This window comes from Eptatretus burgeri, chromosome 16, assembly GCF_056783735.1.
Source record: "Eptatretus burgeri isolate ZD-2024b chromosome 16, Ebu_testis_v1, whole genome shotgun sequence".
NCBI classification, from domain to species: domain Eukaryota; kingdom Metazoa; phylum Chordata; class Myxini; order Myxiniformes; family Myxinidae; genus Eptatretus; species Eptatretus burgeri.
Genome location: NC_140976.1, coordinates 12,273,024 through 12,291,812, shown reverse-complemented (window position 1 = coordinate 12,291,812; position 18,789 = coordinate 12,273,024). Strand labels below are relative to the sequence as shown.

The 18,789-nt window shown below is 41.3% G+C and overlaps 1 protein-coding gene across 4 annotated transcripts in view; it reads left to right on the top strand.

Annotated features, from left to right (window-relative positions):
• Nucleotides 1–18,789, top strand: part of LOC147010527 (uncharacterized) — a 119,576-nt gene that overhangs the window by 83,187 nt on the left and 17,600 nt on the right. For all 4 annotated transcript variants that reach the window (XM_085859323.1, XM_085859324.1, XM_085859325.1 and 1 more), the window contains 7 exons: nucleotides 1,820–1,959; nucleotides 2,849–2,975; nucleotides 5,533–5,568; nucleotides 7,101–7,240; nucleotides 9,697–9,823; nucleotides 11,598–11,743; nucleotides 18,419–18,545. In XM_085859323.1, coding sequence (XP_085715449.1) covers nucleotides 1,820–1,959; nucleotides 2,849–2,975; nucleotides 5,533–5,568; nucleotides 7,101–7,240; nucleotides 9,697–9,823; nucleotides 11,598–11,743; nucleotides 18,419–18,545 — 843 coding nt within the window. The remainder of the gene's footprint in view (nucleotides 1–1,819; nucleotides 1,960–2,848; nucleotides 2,976–5,532; nucleotides 5,569–7,100; nucleotides 7,241–9,696; nucleotides 9,824–11,597; nucleotides 11,744–18,418; nucleotides 18,546–18,789) is intronic.

The window sequence follows — 18,789 nt, the reverse complement described above, 5'->3', positions numbered from 1 at the left end:
TTTGTCTTGTCCTTCCTATATGCAGTTATGGGGGCTCTTACCTTTCATAAATTCCGAATGGAAATTCAGCCCAAGCAGACGGTTTGAACCATTATTCTGTCTGTACTGATATATAATAAAAGCAAAACATGTCTGCAGCTGTTCCATTTCCTCTACCTGTAGCATTGCCCACAAGGCTTGATTCACACTGTGAGATATCCCCCAATGGAGGTTTGCTCCTATCAACTCGAAATTCATCAAATCCAGATGGGGGCATGAACCTGGGACGCTTGTATCATGAGCCACGTGTCCACATAGGAATGCTGAACTAAACATGCCAATCCAAAGTACTAGTGATAAACAGGTGAATTAACCAAACATTTTCCAGTACATCTCAACTCGAAAAGTTGACGCAGTTTGTCCTGCCTTGTCTACTCGACTTCTATTATTTTCTTAACAAGAACTCAACTGCCATCCAGTAAGGACGTAACTTTTATTACTACCTAATTCGTTTAATCATTGATGTGAATTATGGAGTTTTTTTTAATGTTATTTTGCTCCTCTCCGAGCAATCTGGTCCTTAGTTAAACACCTCACTAAATAAATAAATAAATATATTTTTAAAGTGTTTGTACATTATTTGTTCATGGCCAAATCATAGCATGTAGAGGCCCCGAATTTTGGCTGTAAGAACTTCATAATGTCGGCAAGGTTCTAAGCTATGCCCCCCTCCACCCTCCACACAAAATCCCCCTGCCCCTCAAAGAAATTCTCTGTATGTATGCTTGTGTCGTTCTGAAAATCATACAAATGAAAAGGCTGGGCCAATCTCCCACTGATTTTGCAAACGTGCTGGGGGTACCCAGGGTCAGGTAATGGGTAAAAAGCAAAAGATCCTCCCCCACTCCACAAGGTGCTGCATGGGGGAAAAAATACTATGCAGAGGTTCTGGCACATGTTGTGCATTGAAAACGTTGAAATCTTATCAATAACTAGCAGGGGCTCCCAGCACTGCCTGGAGAGACGGGGGTTCCCAGCACTGCCTGGAGGGACGGGGGTTCCCAGCACTGCCTGGAGGGACGGGGGTTCCCAGCACTGCCTGGAGGGACGGGGGTTCCCAGCACTGCCTGGAGGGACGGGGGTTCCCAGCACTGCCTGGAGGGACGGGGGTTCCCAGCACTGCCTGGAGGGACGGGGGTTCCCAGCACTGCCTGGAGGGACGGGGGTTCCCAGCACTGCCTGGAGGGACGGGGGTTCCCAGCACTGCCTGGAGGGACGGGGGTTCTCAGCACTGCCTGGAGGGACGGGGGTTCCCAGCACTGCCTGGAGGGACGGGGGTTCCCAGCACTGCCTGGAGGGACGGGGGGTTCCCAGCACTGCCTGGAGGGACGGGGGTTCCCAGCACTGCCTGGAGGGATGGGGGTTCCCAGCACTGCCTGGAGGGACGGGGGGTTCCCAGCACTGCCTGGAGGGACGGGGGTTCCCAGCACTGCCTGGAGGGATGGGGGTTCTCAGCACTGCCTGGAGGGACGGGGGTTCCCAGCACTGCCTGGCTGGGTGAGCTTTTCCCGGTGGTGGTTTTGGCTGTGAAAGAGTAACCCGTGAAAGAATATTATAGATCATTCTAAAATATCCCAATTCTAGGGGAATTTACCCATCTGTAACCATGGGTTCTTCATTGATGAACAATTCATGACTGAAAACCACTGCTGTTGCCCAATCAAACTTCATGTATGGTTATCTTTCAAAGGTGGATTATTATTTACATTAATAAATACTTGATGCAGGCTTTAGCAACAGGTCACACCTCACATGGATGTAACCATTCTAATGTTGGCAGGACAACAGCTTGCCGGTGATCACGCTGTATGCTCACCCAAAGTGCTGCGGTAACCCCATGGTACATCACGAGGAGGTGGAATGCTTGGAACTGTATAACATCCGACCAATGGTGACCTCCATTCATGTCCAGTCTGGCGTGTAAGCCAAACTTTATGCCTATGAAAGGAAATACATTGCATCCAAACTTTCACGAGCAACACTTATAAAACTGGAACGGCACTCGGTAGAGCACATGCCTCTGCTCGACTGAACAGTTTATATTCTGCATCCCACTGATGGGCCAAATCTGGATGGATTAGGACCTGAACCAAAATAAAATCGGCTTGTTCTCGTCACTGAACCAACTCATCCATCAAGTTTTGTCATAACTCGTCCACAACTTTTTGAAATATCTCGCTATGTGCTGTTTTTGGCTCCATCTCTCAATGGTGAAGAATCACTTTAATAAATGTTTTTTCATGTTTCGAATCCGGATCTTCACCAAAATCTAATCGATTCGTTCTTCTCACACACCCAACCTGTCCACCCAGTTTCATCCAAATCTATCCATAACTTTTTGAGATATTGTGCTATATATCGGTTTTTGCTCTATCTCTCAACGGGGGGGGGGGGGGGGGGAAATCACTTTTAAATTCTCGGATCTGCATCAGTATCCGGATCTTCACAAAATCCAATCATTTCGTCCTTGTCACACACCCAACCTCTCCACTAAATTGTCTGAATCCGCCCAAAATTTTTTGAGATATCACGCTCACCACTGTTCAAGTTAATACAAACAGACAAACAGGGGTGAAAACATAACCTCCGTCCCCCTTCGATGTATCTGTGCTCCCTCTGTCCCAAGGAAATGTCCCCAAATGTCCTTCCCTTGTCCTTAGATATTTCAAATGTTGCAAACTGACATTGTCACAGATTTTAGTGTTTATAGGAATGACAATCAGAATTGCTGACACAATGATAAGTTACTGTACAACCATCAGTGCTACCTTTTGATAAACTTCTAAACGTTGCTGTTGTTCTCCACCAGGTGGGTCTTGCATCATGATTATGGGTTCGACGACGTTATTGGTGTTCTGGAACCTGGTGTATACCCTACCTTAGAATCATGGGGTGCAGTGGAACCCGTGCTGGGATCATTTTACCCTCTCTGCATGGTATGCACCCTACACTCGTCACAGCCAAGAAAGCACATTCATCTTTATGGAAAAGAAAATGGTGAAAACTTTTCAATAAAACTACAGTAAAAATGTTTGAGAAGTTGCCTTTTCATGAAGCCTGCTCAATTATAACTTACAAAAAGATATTTTCAAGCTGAGCCTGAAATGCATGCATTAAGGCTTGGAGAAGAAGGCTTGAGGTAGGAATCGGTCGTTTGGCCCATCGTGCCTGTGTTTTCCTCGTTTGCCTTGGATTCGCTTCTGCTCAAGTTAATTGATCCACCTACACGTTTCCCATTTCTCAACCTATTATATCATCTTCATTCTGTTTTGTCTATATGTCTCAATGGTGAATAATCACTTCAAAGTTCCAGTTTCCAGGTCATACACTCCTTCACTAAATTTCACTTTTTTATTGCACAACCCACTTATGTTTTTTAAAATAACTTTATGAGAATCCACAATTCTGATTTTAGCTTCCATTTTGTGGACTTGATCTCATACTGAAAACCTTGTGGCCCAAGAATGAATGAAGGACACAGTCGAGTACAATATTTTCAAGACTTGTAGTTACCTGATATGGATCATCCTTCTGTCTCCATCTTGTCCACCCCATGCATCGTCCCCTACTTATCATTCCTCCCCACACCTATTATTTGACCAAGTCACCCTCTAGTTTGTCCTTCAACCCTGCTGCTGGTGTTCCTTCCCTCTCTCACCTGTTCCTTTTGTCCTGTTCCATTCAGTGTTATAGTTCTTCCATGAGCCTTGACTTTGTATCCTAAAATATTATGTTATTCCAACTTACCATGAGATTATTTCATCATTTTTGCAGACATGTATATATATATATATATATATATATATATATATATATATATATATATATATATATATATATATATATATATATATATATATATATATATATATATATATATATATATATATATATATATATATATATATATATATATATATATATATATATATATATATATATATATATATATATATATATATATATATATATATAGTACCAGTCAAAAGTTTGGACACACCTACTCATTCAAGGGTTTTTCTTTATTTTTACTATTTTCTAATTGCAGAATAAGAGTGAAGACATCCAAACGATGAAATAACATATGGAATTATGTAGAAACCCAAAAAGTGTTAAATAAATCAAAATATATTTTATATTTTAGATTCTTCAAAGTAGCCTTGATGACAGCTTTGTTCACTCTTGGCATTCTCTCAACCAGCTTGATGAGGTAGTCACCTGGAATGCTTCCACAGATCTCCTAATGTCTCTGTTCCCCCACTGTTTTGTCCTTCCCTCTCCTGCCCCCCTTGTGTGTTATGCTCCCATACGAGCCTCCACAATGTATACAAAAAAATGAAATAAAATCATAATAATTGCTTTCCCAGACAGCAGTCATGGCATGAATTGGTTATATGGCCAGGGTAGCACAAATAACTCAGCTACCCTTCATCAGAGGTCATAGTGGGATCTTTATCATGCCACTGTAGCAACCAATGCTGGCACACAGGTCCCCACCTTAACATCCATACGAGGGACAATGCACTTACTGATGCAATGCCCCACGTGCGAAACACCAATCTTGAGGTTTTTTTTTTGTCGGGTTGAGAATCAAACTGAACCACCTAGCTCATAGGCAAGTGTGCTTGCTACCTTTGCACCATCCTCTTGTACAAATGTAAATATAGGCATGCTGAACGTAAATGAAAAGCAAAGCTAGAGGTTGTATTGAATGAACATTTGAGCATGGCACCGTAACTGAGATTATGTATGACTACCCCCTCCACCCCATGGAATGTGCAGAATGTTATTATAAACATCCTCTCTTCAACCCATTCATTGTATGCAGTGGTAGCACTATTTAGCTCCAGCTGATACAGCACTGACGACTGATGCACACATTTATAGACGTTTAACTGGTGTAATGTACTGACAGGATGGTAAAGTTGTAACACACTTTCCTTTGAGCTGCATAGTCCACGTGAGACTGTCGGCCTCCATATAAACTCGCATTGGTACTTCACGAGCAGGAAGCTACATCACAAAGCGCACTGTCCCTTGGATTGACGTGAAGCTGGCGATTCATCTGCTACCATTAGTTGGTGGACATTAAAGATCGGACGGTGTCTTTCGACAAAGAGTGGGCAAGTTATCGCTGGCACCCTGGAAAAAATCCAAAAATCCCTGCCGTTGCCTACAAAGGGGCACAGCATCAGCAACACATCTGTACTCCCTTGCTATGATGCTACCATTAGCCACATGCTGTATACGAGAGGAGAATACGTTGGTGTAATGAACCTAAGATAGCTCTTTCAATTTGATAGCTCCAAAAATGAACCCTTTAAATTTTGGAATGAAAGGAAAACTTTCAGATTTTTCTAAAACCGACGGTGTTTGCTTGTATGGTGTATTAAGAGAAGTCTCAACAACACAGCATACTAGGAAATGGCATCATGATGGAGATGTAGTTTTTTGACAGTTCATGTTGTAACTGTGACCTTCTTACCGTGACAGGGAAACCTCAAGGTTGAAAATCCCAACGAACCAAAGGTATCGTCTGATGTAATCACACAATATTTTGTATCCATGACAACGCTGGTCTTGCACACTTGCACCTTCCAATTGATAACTAGATCAGCACTCGGTAGACCGCATACCTCTCTCTGCCAGGCTGAGCACTTTACATTTTGTATCCCACCGATAGGCTGGGTATGCATCCGGACGTGAACCAAAAATCGAATCGGCTTGTTCTTGTGACCTCCCCAAAACATTCACCAAATTTCATCATAACTCGTCCACAACTTTTTGAGATATCGTGCTACACATAGTTTTTGACCCGATCTCTCAATGGTGAAGAATCACTTAAGAATTATTGGATCCGCATCCGGATCTTCACCAAAATCGAATCGGTTCGTTCTTACCACACACCCAACCGGTCCACAAAGTTTCGTCCAAATCCATCTGTAACTTTTTAAGATATCCTGCTCACAAGCAGACAGTCAGATAAACAGGGGTGAATATGTAACGTCTGTCTCACCTTCGGTGGTGGGGGTAATGTCACGGTTGTGATAACTTTTCCATGTACCACTTCTGGTGACATCATCTAAGCCTGGTGTTGGCTTAGTGGTTAGGGTGGTGGCTTGGGATCCTCGGGTCCTGAGTTAAAGCCCCGTTGGCTGCTGAATTAATACACCAGGAGGTTGACTCAGCCTGTCATCCTTCCGAGGTCGGCAAAATGAGTACCAGTGTACTGGTAAGGGGGACACTGCATCAGTGGCAAAGCCGTGTCCCAACCAATGATGCAACCAGCAGAGAGAGAGAGAGAGAGAGAGAGAGAGAGAGAGAGAGAGAGAGAGAGAGAGAGAGAGAGAGAGAGAGAGAGAGAGAGAGAGAGAGAGAGAGAGAGAGAGAGAGAGAGAGAGAGAGAGAGAGAGAGAGAGAGGTGACATCACCTCACTCCTTTTGATACCGGGAGTAATAGGAGTAATGTTAATGAGTGGCAAAGATTGTGCAGTTACAGTATTCGGTATGAACTTTTACTGTATATCGCTCGCGTTTCACCAAATGTACCCCGACGTGTGGCATGAGATAAATTCAGCTAAAATATTTATACATTACATTGTGAAAATGTACTTTAGATTTCACAGTAAAAGTACTTTATATCAGCTTATTTACCATTCATTGTTTTACCATAAAATGTCCATTAGATTCAGACATGGAAGGATGTTTGGGCAGCTCATCAGGTAGCAACAAACATTAAAACCAAACTAATATGTTATTAAACTCTCTCGAACAAGCCTGTTGTTTTTCTCAACTCGAAACATTTTTTTCATTGCAGTACTAGAAGGCTTTACGTGGCCATACCAATCAATATGTATGGGTATGTCAAGATTGAATTGTCATGGATGTGCTCTTTTCAAAATGGCACCGATGGTGATGTCACGATGTTGGAATGCTACTCGCCAACAGCATGATGGATCCCAAAAAGTTATTTTTTTTTAACCATTGTAGTTTACAGTGAAACTGCTGTTCCTTTTTGGGGAATTTTTTTGCAGTGTATATAATCATGCTGCAAAATTCAGGTTGTGCTGTACGAAGAAGAAGAGTTCTGTGGACGAAGTCAAGAGATGTGTGTGGCCATCACAGAGCTCACAGGCTTTCTGCAGGAGGCTGGGCCGGATGTTCCGCAATCAGTGGGGTCTTTACGAGTGCTCGCTGGACTGTATGTACTGTACATTTGCAGGAAATGCACTGTACCACTCATTCATGAAAACTAATAATATACATAATACATCCACAATTTTGATGTTTGCTTGTGGGAGGAAGGTGGTACCTATACCCAAGAACTCAAGTAAGTTGAGAAGATTAACTTTCAGAAAAAAAATTATATGAGAGGCAGTGAATGAATGAGTGCGATAGGGATGGGATGAAAGAGAAATTTTTTTTAGTATATTGGAAGCGGAATGTACTGTATGTGCGTGGAACATAAAGGGGTGGAGGAGGAGGTTCAAGTTCTGCCATTTTTGTTTGCAGAATACAGAGATGACAACAAACTGTTTCGTGTCTGACACACACACACACCAAAGATGCCTCTCATATGGAGGCCCAAAGTGATTCTTTTTGTCTTTTAATACTGATCTCAACCTCATGGGAGATGTTACGTACACGGATTACACATGGATTACAGGACATTGGGAAATGATGAACAGATCGACATTGTGTGGGATTTTAAAGCTTGCATTCCCGCACCATGAGCTAATCAAAGTGCCAGACGGGAATGCAAAACATGCATTTTGAAGCACGTGAGGTATACCTGTTATAAAAGCAGCAAAAACAACAGAAAAGAGAATTCGGAGATTGTCCACTGACACTTAATTACGGAGATTACGGAAAACATTCCGACCCCGTAAATGACTCGGTTTGTAAAGTAAAACTTAATTATTCTGGTGAAAGAACAAACCATGTTGAGGTGACAAGATTACCTTGGTTAAGCCCCTGTCACACCTTGACGATTTAGCCAGCGTATGGCAACGTATCAAAATTTATCATATCAAAAATTTATCTAAAACGCTGGTGTCCACTGAACTATAGATGCTTTTTCAGTTTTGGGCGTATAATAGTTTCGATAACTTATACCAACTTATCAACATGGTCAACAATATCAACTTATACCAACCAACGTTTCGATAACTTATACCAACGAATGCTTAGCGTGTTGTTGGCATTCACAACTTATGCCCAACGATCGTCTAACTTATGCATAGCGCGCGGCAGCGTATCGCCGACGATCACGTGGTGTAGCCTATTAATTGGCTGCCGCTCGACGATTCAAATCATAACCGCACTAGACATCGAAGTGTCAACATCACCGTCATGCCGAAGAAAACTTCGAAGAATGCTGCCAAGAAGTCTCCTGGCCGTGGACGCGGACGCAAGGAGGATCCATCATCACCCACACCCTCCCCATCACGCTCACCCTCTGACAGAGAGGTCACCCAGTTCCTTCTCCTCCATTCACCTCTTCTTCTCCTGGCTCTATTGGCATGCAACTGGTACAGTGTCAAATCGATGAGGTCATGTTGATGTTAGAGGACAGCTAGTAGGTATTCTCGTCTCAGCCTTGCCGGATCCTTCATCTCTCGGATGACATTGACATCTGCTCACCATGGAGTCTGGAGCACTGACGGGTTCCTCCTGTGAAGCCCATTTTTATATACCAATTCCCCTAAACGCTGCCAATACGCCATTATACGGTAGCTGAAAGTTAAACACGCTCAGTAAGTTCTGTGGTCGTCCGGAAGACGTCAAATACGTCTACATACGTTACTATTCGTTGGAGATACGTTACACATAGGTTCAAAGCACATTACGCATATTAGAAATAAGTTTCGGGTACGCTAGACATTACCTTGACGTATTTCGACTTATGAGTAATTTACAAGTAACGTGTGTCAACAATCGCATAACGTGCCTACAACTTATGGCCAGCGTATGCGGAACGTATGAGTCATACGCTGGCATAAGTCGACACAAATTTTGTGCATGCACAAAATTTGTCGACGAGCTCGGCGTACTACGGTGTAGCAGCAGCTGGTACCGAATATTTGAGTATGCTGTACATCAGAAGGAGGACATTGGGCTGGCTTTCTTATTTGCAATGACAAACTATCATGTGGTTTATTTTGCAAATCTGGACCTTTGGGCTGGTATGATGCGCAACACAGACACTTCGTGCTAAGAGACTGTGAGGGATAAGGATGTTGGGTGGAGGTTAAGTGAATGGCATATAATAAAATATTGTGTGTTTAATAATACGACCAGAATACCCGCACTCCGGACGATCTTGTTCCAAGTATGCAACACGTTCTTCTGACGCGAACCTTTATTTCGATGGTGTATCAGCAAGTGACGGCTCTGTATCGGTAAAATTTAATAACCCAGGTTACATGCATGAAGAAAAAAACATACCTACTGCTTATAATTCAAAACACTCACTGCACTGGAAAACGTGGAGACAGGGATGCTGTACTGTAAATGGTGGAGACTTGTGATACCTATTCCCACCTGCTACACGATACACATTTACATAGAGAATTTGCTTCGCAATGATAGGTACTAATCTATTGTTCCCTTGATGTTTGTTTAGACTTTGGCAATATACTTGTTTGTTTGTTCCAGCTGGGTGATTTACGAAGAGCCTGGATTTCAGGGTCGCCAACTGCTTCTTGAGGAGGGTGAGTTTCCCCGGCCATCGGCCTGGGGCGGCTACTCCGGACGTCTGGGCTCAATCCGGCCCATCTGTTGTGTGAGTTCAACCTTTCACAATCATTTGCTGTCTTCGTTTATATTTCATTTTAATTTTTTTTAAAATTTGGAGTCTCTTTACTTACTATAGCTGTCTGGTTATTTTTCTCACTCTCGCTTCAATTACTAAGCATCTTCGTGTGGTCATTATTTGGATTGCTTATGAAAGATGTACCTTCACATCTCCAACAATCACTACATTTTAGGGCATTTTAAACAATTTAACACCATGAGATTGTTTTTCATCCTAAACAGATAGGTCTGAGTTTTTTATTGGGATGTTTGGGTGATGGTGGTGATCTTCATAGTTGGAACTTTAGTTTCCATCCCAAGTTGCCCTGTGGGCATCAAGAGTCCACCATAAAGTGTGGGCAAGCACCAAATCTAAACCAGGACAGGTGGGGAAGGCAGCTTACCCCCCTCCATGAAGGTCATGAACAAGTCAGCTGACCTTTTACCATCAATTCACTGATGACATGCTCATTCTCCTGAACCGAATTAAATTTCTTGAGAATCCAAATATATTATACTGATGCTTTCAGCTGGATTTTAACCCACAACATCTAAGAAGTGAGTCTAGTGTCCTCACCACAAGGCCACCATTGTGTGATGATGAACTCATTAAAATTCAAAACACCCCAAACACATTCTACCAACTAAGAATTACATCACAGGCAAACAAGCAGTACTATACAGATATACGGTATGTGTAATCCAATATGATATGACAACCATGGGACACAAATTTCCAGGGGGGTCACTAAAAGCGTTTTTATTCATTCTTATTCCGATGAAATATTTGGTTTGTGTGTGTCACAAGCAGGGCCAGGTGTTTCAATAGTTCCAATGGCACCTTGCCACCAGATCCACACTCAGAAGGGGCCAAAACTTTTCCTTTTTAAAAGCAAACTATTTGAAAGTTGTATAGTCGTGTGTGTGTATATATATATATATATATATATATATATATATATATATATATATATATATATATATATATATATATATATATATATATATATATATATATATATATATATATATATATATATATATATATTCAAAGTGCCACATACTGTAATCATGCTGTGGTCGTTTTTACATTTTATTTCTGCACTGCAGTCATTACATTATTGGTGCGTGACGTCACTGCACTGTAAACGGTGTACGGTCAAGTGCACACACTGTTTCAGGTGTGCGTGAGAAGCAGAGCGGTGGAGTTCGTTTAGAGGAGAACAAGAGACAAAAATGATTTTAAAATATTCAAGAGGTGTTCAGAAACACAGGTGTAAAGTGGAATTGGATGAAGATAAACCTCCTCGTATAAGCAGTGAAGCACAGCACACACCACTGTGTACTGTGTGAAAGACAAATTGTGTACCTACAAATCTGTTTTGACACCAGGCCCACAAAATGCCTGGTGTTGGCTTTATGGTTAGGGTGGTGGGCTTTGGATCCGAGGGTCCTAAGTTCAAATCCCACTCAGCTGTTGAATTTAACCAGGTGGGGTTAACTCGGCCTGTCATCCTTCCGAGGTTGGCAAAATGAGTGCCAGCATGCTGGTATACTGTGTCGGAGTGGTGAATCATCCAGGATTGTGCCCAATAGCCAAGGAGACTGCTTAAGCAGCACCAATGCTCTGCAAAGAGTATGGTCCCAATGTCGTCCTCTCCCACAAAAAGTTAATTCAGCACCGGTCACAAATTGTCATGTAAGGATTTTTTATTCCATATCCAATAGGAGATTCAATAACAGAGCACACCTGTGACTTTCAGGACTTTGGAAGTCCTCAATTGCTGCTCTTGGAAGACCCAGAGTTAGAACACGGGAAAGAACTACAACTTGTGGCTGAACCCGTAGCTGATCTACAACTATTTGGTTTTGGAACGCACATCTCTGAGCTTGAGGTCCAACAAGGCGTGTGAGTATCTAGTTTATGATTCATTCCATCTCTATACCGATAAAAGGTTAAAAAAATCTCTATCTCTCTTTGTTTGTATATGATCTATGCACGGTCAAATCTTTTTAAGTTACAAACTCCAAACTCGAGGTGCAATTGCAACTTTGTGTGGGCAAGACAAGAGTAGAGCAGATAAAATACTGCAAGTCTATCAACCTGCCCACAGTCAGCAAGAAGCAGGTCCTGAGACTCAGCTTCCTGACGTGGGATTCTAATTATATGGCTGATCTTAGATTCCAGGGTCTCAACAGGGGCTGGATGGGAAGCAGCAGCATCAATCCATGGTAGGGAATGTTATTCCACGACACTCTTGTGAAAAGGCATTGTGCACTATTATAAGCTGAGGAGGGCAGAGGAAGGACTTGACCCTGCAGAGAATTCTGAGGGAGTGGCCAGCTTTTGGGGCCGGCTTGGACATATGATCTGTCCAATCACGGTTACAGTTGATAGTGAGGCACAAGAGCTCCAGAGACTGTGCCTCACCACTAGGCTCACCACAGAATATAATTGGGGAATTCCATGCTGATCCTTATGGAGGGACAAAGTGAGAATACGGGTCTTCCTTGCACTATAAAAGACACGTTTCAGGGAAAATGAAACATTTCCTGTTATCTCCAGATCAGCAGAGAAAGATGCTGCCACACCCTGCCTATCAGAGGTGTACAGAACTTTTCTGCACAGAAAGGAGTTCTCTTCAAAGCGATACAATGGATTTTGAAGTGATGATGTGCCCTTGATGGATATCAAAGAACAAGAGTGGTCCCAGAACACTACCTTGAGGGATGCCGGCTTGAGAGATACAGCATGGGATAACATTCTATTCAAAGCAACCGAGTGCTTGCGAGTGCACATGAAATGTGATGTTCAATTTCGGAGGGAACTCTCGATACCATTAGCTGACAGTTTGAAAATCAGGGCAGGGAGACTTGAATTTGCAGTGAGCCTTATCACAGAGGGAATCAAATGCATGTCAAATGTCCAGTAAGATTGTCCTGACCTCTTGTTGAGATTGAGGAAATGGATCCATCCATTGCTGCAAGGGAAGAAGCAGCATGTCTGAGCTGGAATAACAAATGGGGGAGAGGGGGGTCGTGGGTGGGGTGGAGAGTCAAGCTAAACTGATAATCCTCATACCACTGGTCTTGGTATTATACAGCTAATGCCTTTTATGAAACTTCACCCAACCTGTTGCATTCTCAACACATATTTCCCCTACTGGATGCCAATCTCTGCAGGGAGATTGGAGAGTTGGAGAAAAGATGACTGTTGAGATCCACTGCAATTAGATACCCTTGCTTTACTTATGATTGAGGGGGGGGGGGGTTGGGGAGCCTGACTGGTCTGTCGTTAAAAAGGACAGGTTTGGCAGCATTCTTTGTAATTGTGGTAACATTGACGATTTCCCATGATGCAAGTCGGCGGTCTTCAGAACATGACCAAGTAAAGAACAGATAAAAAGGAGTTGTTTCCTATGCAACCTGTGACTACTGGTTGCGTCATTTTCTGGGGGCATGAATGTGCCACTGATGCAGTGCCTCTGTTACCAGCAAGCTGGTACTCATTTTTCCGACCTCGGAAGGTTGACCCACCGGTTAAATCAACCCACCTGGTGTTATTTCATCGGCATAACAGTGGCTCAAACTCAAGACTCGAAGATCTTAATTCAGCAACCTCAACCATTAGGCCAACACCAAACTTATCAGCAGGAGTAGACAAGGCAGAGTAGCAATTTTTAAGTATTAGGACACTGATGCCATCAGAAGCAGTCGCGATGTAAGAGTTAAGAGAGGCTCGGGATTTATCCAACATGGCAGGAGGGAGGGTCACATGGTGTAGGATGTTTTCAAAAAAGGTGTTTGGATGAGTATAAGAAGAGAAGAGAGGAATGAGCAACCTTGCTTTTTTCTGCCGACAAAGGCAGTCATGAATAATATCGATTGGGACCCCATGCTTCAAAAGTGAAAAAAAAACCTATATGAGGTGTATGTGCCAGAGACAGACTTGACCAATTGCCACCAAGTTTTTATGGAAAGTGAAGGACTTCAAACCCAAGATGTGCCTGATTCACAATTCTGGCACATCTGAACATGGAAATGCAATGGTTATGAGTATTGCCGAGAAACTGGAGGTGTCTATCGGTGGTGGTGGTGGTGGTTTCCAGGAGCAAAAGGCAAACTGATTTATGGCCATTTCCTCATCACATGAATATCTGTACCTGGAAGGAGATGTTTGGCAGGATAGCTGAAATAATGGCAGTATGAAGTGATTGAGGAGAGAGAGTATTTTGTTGAGAAATGAGTTGTAGGCATGGTCTATGTCTGAAGATGAACAGATAGTGGACCAGTCAGTGAAAGAGATGGTAGACTAGCTGCAGGCCAGACCATTCTGCTTGATTAAATTGCCTGACATGGCAGCACCTTGGTGGATCATTGAAGACTGCCAGGGAGGCAGACACCTTCAAGAGTACATTTTCTGAGGAGCCAAGGCGAGTAGAGGAAGAGCAGTAAAGGTTGGAGGAAAAGTTGTACGTAAGTGGAGCAGAGATTGGCAGCCAGTCGGGGCAATATGTGTTGAGAATGTAGCAAATTGGGTGAGGACAGAAGTTTCATAAAAGGCCTTCGATGCAATTCCAGTAACAGTGCAGTGAGGACTGTACCAAGACGGTGGGATTTCCATGAAGATTGTACCAAGACAAGTTCCCAAGATTTGGGATGGGAGAATAGAAGGGAATCAAAATTTGTATTCCACTGCTGTTTCTTATCTGTTTTCTCTGTCTCCTGATCTCATGGTTGCTTGTTGGTAAGGGGACACTGTGCTTGATATTCAGGTACTTGGACATGGGATGATGCTAATTGGCCATTCATTTCTGAATCATATCCACATCCTAGCACTCTCACCTTCTGCAGGCAGTGCTAAGTTTGTTGCTCATTTGGCCAGGACATCAAGATTCGTGTTCATAAGTATTGACTAGATTTACCTCAGAGATGTAATGTAAAACAGTGTTTATCAGGACTAGATTCAGTCTGCATCAGCAGAAAAGTAAAGATAACGATATTTCATCAAATAAATGTGGAGGGAGGTATGCTAACACTGCCGTGGGAAAGAGAAGGTGCAGTGACGTTTCGGGCCTGAGTCATTGTTCAAAGCAAGATTGCCTTAATACCCTTCTTGCTTTTTTGATGCGTTTTTTGAAAGACGAATATTTACCCCCATGTTTAAAAAAAAAAATTTAAATGGGGAGTTATTATAATCGGTTCTGTCTCTGTCTGTCTGTCTTTCAGTCCATCCATCACATTATCTCCTCCTAAATGTTTGTGCAGTAATACACCACACTTGGTAATTATGATCACCACATAGCAAGGTGTGAGAGCAGAGCCATTTTTGGCCCTGCCCCAGGGGTGGGGTCAAAGGTCGGGTACCACAAAAATGTAATTACAGGCACATTTCAAAATTAAACTTTGAATAGGCAATCAACATGTCACGATTTTTGGGATTTGACCCCCGGTTCATGCCCCAGTGAGTGGGGACTGAGGGTCAGAGAGGTCAAAACAAAATATTTATTAAACCCAAAATTTGATATCGTGTCATTCCTGGTGGAACTCTTTGCAATCTTTCAACTTTGCTTTAGGTGGGAAGCGTGGGAATTTGCGATGGCACGCCATCAATTTCACTCGAACTTAATATTTAATCCAAGTAACTTTCTTGAATTTTTTGCAAAATCCTTTGGATATTATCATCTTCCTGTTCTGTATTCAAAATTGGCTCAAATGACCCATCCAATTTTATTTGGAATTAATTCCAATAATTTTTAAGTTTTAGTTTCTCCAGATTATATTTCATTAGCATATTGTGTGTTCATATCGGTGGCCTTTCAACTTCACTACAATTTTGGAAATAACTAATGTGTGATCAGTTGATATCTTTCATCCTCTAAATCAGTGATTCTCAACCAGGGGTAAATTTACCCCCTGGGGGGAATAATTTACATGGCAGGGGTTAAATATATCATACCTGAAAATTAAGTATTAATTCTGTAATATACTATACCTGATCAGCCTGTTTGAGAAAAATGATGGCTGGCATGGGCGTAGATCCTGGGGGGATAAGAGGGATACATCCACCCCCTTCATTTAGGATGGGGAGGTTGAACTATCTTTCATACCCCCCTAAAATTCCTTTGTTTTTGATAATAAAATCATATATATTCATTAAAAATTTATGAATCATAAAAACAAAACTTCATATATTCATATACTTTGCTTGCAACACTACAATGATGATGTACTTTTTTATTCATACATCATTCTCATTTCTAACTCAATGTCGCTATTTTTATAATGATGATGCTGATTGTAACTCTTTAGTTTTTGTTATTTGATACATCATGGTATGACGATTTTTTTTCTCAACTACACATAAAATCAAGAACAACGTCACACAAAATCAATAACACTGTTATCGTTGTGATGTGCGTCAAACAACACATAATACATTACAACATAGACTCTCATATTCCATAAAATTATTCTATACTGACTCATAAATCAATTCCCCCCACCACCGCAATTTTCTGTTTTTTTCTTATGAAAAATATTTTTTTGGGGGGGGTTTTGAGGGTCCAGGAATTGATTTTTGGCCTTAATATTTTTGTTTAAAAGAAGTTTTTACCTGTTTTTTTTTTTGCACCTGGCCAAAAATATAATTTTTTCTGCGTTAGTTTTTTGACAAAATTGTATATATGTATGTGTGTCCGAATATATATATATATATATATATATATATATATATATATATATATATATATATATATATATATACACACACATATATATATATATATATATATATATATATATATATATATATATATATATATATATATATAATTATTAATTTAAAATTTAAGTTGGGCCAGAACTATTTTTTTTTTATAAGTGGACTGTATGTTTATTTATTTTTTTTCCTTTATCAAAGTTTATTTTGTGCAAAACCTTCATAATAAAGTTGTTCCATCTTTGTCTCTGTGCCTCAATGCCGGCTATGCATTTTTTTGCACAGGAGTAAGGGGGTAAATGGCGAAATACATCAAGCTGAGGGGGTAAATGACAGAGGAAGGGTTGAGAATCACTGCTCTATATGTTCTTGTGTTTCATAGAAGACATCCTCGATCTTCTCTAATAACAACAATATAATCAATTAAACCTCGTATTAGTCCATTTGCTGATGTTAATGTTGTCTTATGGTTCAGTCTGTATTTATATCAGGTGTTTGGAATGACAAGGTTATGAGTTTGACGTGTTTCTAACAGACGTTTGCCATTGTCATTCATTGTTCTGATTACAAAACTCCTTCCCACAATTGTCTGTACACATCTATTTTAGCATTGAAATCACCCATTAGTAGAAGGTCATACTGTTTTGTACTATTGCGCACAGTGTTTAATCAATGGTAAAAATTTATCTTTTATTTCACTATCAGAGGTGTCCGTTGCAGCGTAAGTGCAGTACAGGGTGATTTTTATTTTATTTTATTCAAGAACCCTAAAGTCCCATACACTAAAACTATATGTTTGGAACGTAATATTTTGCATAAATGTAGTCTGTTACAGAAAGACGTAACATGATCCTGAGAGTTATCAGGTATCACGTGATTTATCACGTGACCCGGCAGTTATGTTTAACCGTTTTCACTCAGTCACGCCAAGGCGCTCACTGTGAAATAACGTGCATTTCTTGTCGAACATTACATCAAGAATGCATATTTTAGGAAATGTCAAATTGCATTTAACCCTTTGAATCCTGGCGGCCGTTTTAGCAGCCGCTATTCAAACTTCCATATACCAAAGAGGATGGTTTCCCGTGCGCCATTCAAACCTCCATATACCCTCGGGGCTGTATTTTTCTCCAGGGAGCCCAGGGTGGGGAGCCGAAACTCAAAAGAGCTCAGGGTTCAAAGAGTTAAAAGTCACTTTGGTGGTCGTATGAAACCTTCAAAATCAGTGATATGGAAACTGGTAAAGCAGTTCAGAGAAGCAGGCTGCGTGAAAGTTAAAAAGCACATGCACCAGTCGAGTGCTGTTATACCAGTGAAAGTGGATGGAAGTGCGGGAAAGAATGAAAGCAAGCCCGAAGAAATCTCTGAGGCGTTTAGCACAACAAGCTCAATTGTGTGATTCATGTCACATCTTTCTGTAACATTAGGCTACATGTACGCAAAATATTACGTTCCTAACAGATAGAGCTTTTAATGTATTGGACTTATTTAGGGCTGTCAAAAAAACAAACAAATCATCCTGTATAATAAATGTTTCCTTTATTACTTATTTCATCTTCAATATACACAACATTAATCTTTCATCAACACATTCATAACTTTTGAGACATCTTAACTTGTGAGAAAAAAATTGAAATTTACAAACAAACGTTTTGATGACTTGGTCACGTAACTAACTAGAAACAACTTCCCAATGTATTCTAGGAGTTTTCGTTTGTGACGTGATTAAAGTACGAGGTTGAACACACTATTAAACACTTTACTAATTTGAATGCTTGCTTACACTCGATTTGACTGAGAGTAGAATGTCTTCATGCAAGCTGAACTGACATGTATGTGCTACCTGTATGGTGAATGCCCCAGGTGGGTTGCATATGAAGAGGCAAACTTTTGTGGAGAGCAGTACATTCTCGAGCGAGGTTTATACAGGTCCCATCTCGATTGGGGTGGTTCTGACCCCAGCATTGGTTCTGTCCGGCCTGTCTTCCTGGTACGTCTACCTATGACTATGAAGCTTCATTTTATTTAATTATCCATTTACTCATGAATCATCCAAAATGCTCAAACTCTTTTGCATATAGAGATAAAAGTGTTGGCATTTAAAAAAAAAATTAAACCTTGGGTTGTAATTTTTGGCATTTGCCTTCTCCAACAAAAGGCTCACGATTCAAATCCTACAAAGTTATTTTTCCCTTTTCTTCATTGACCAGAGTCGCAGGGCCAGGCTGAATGGC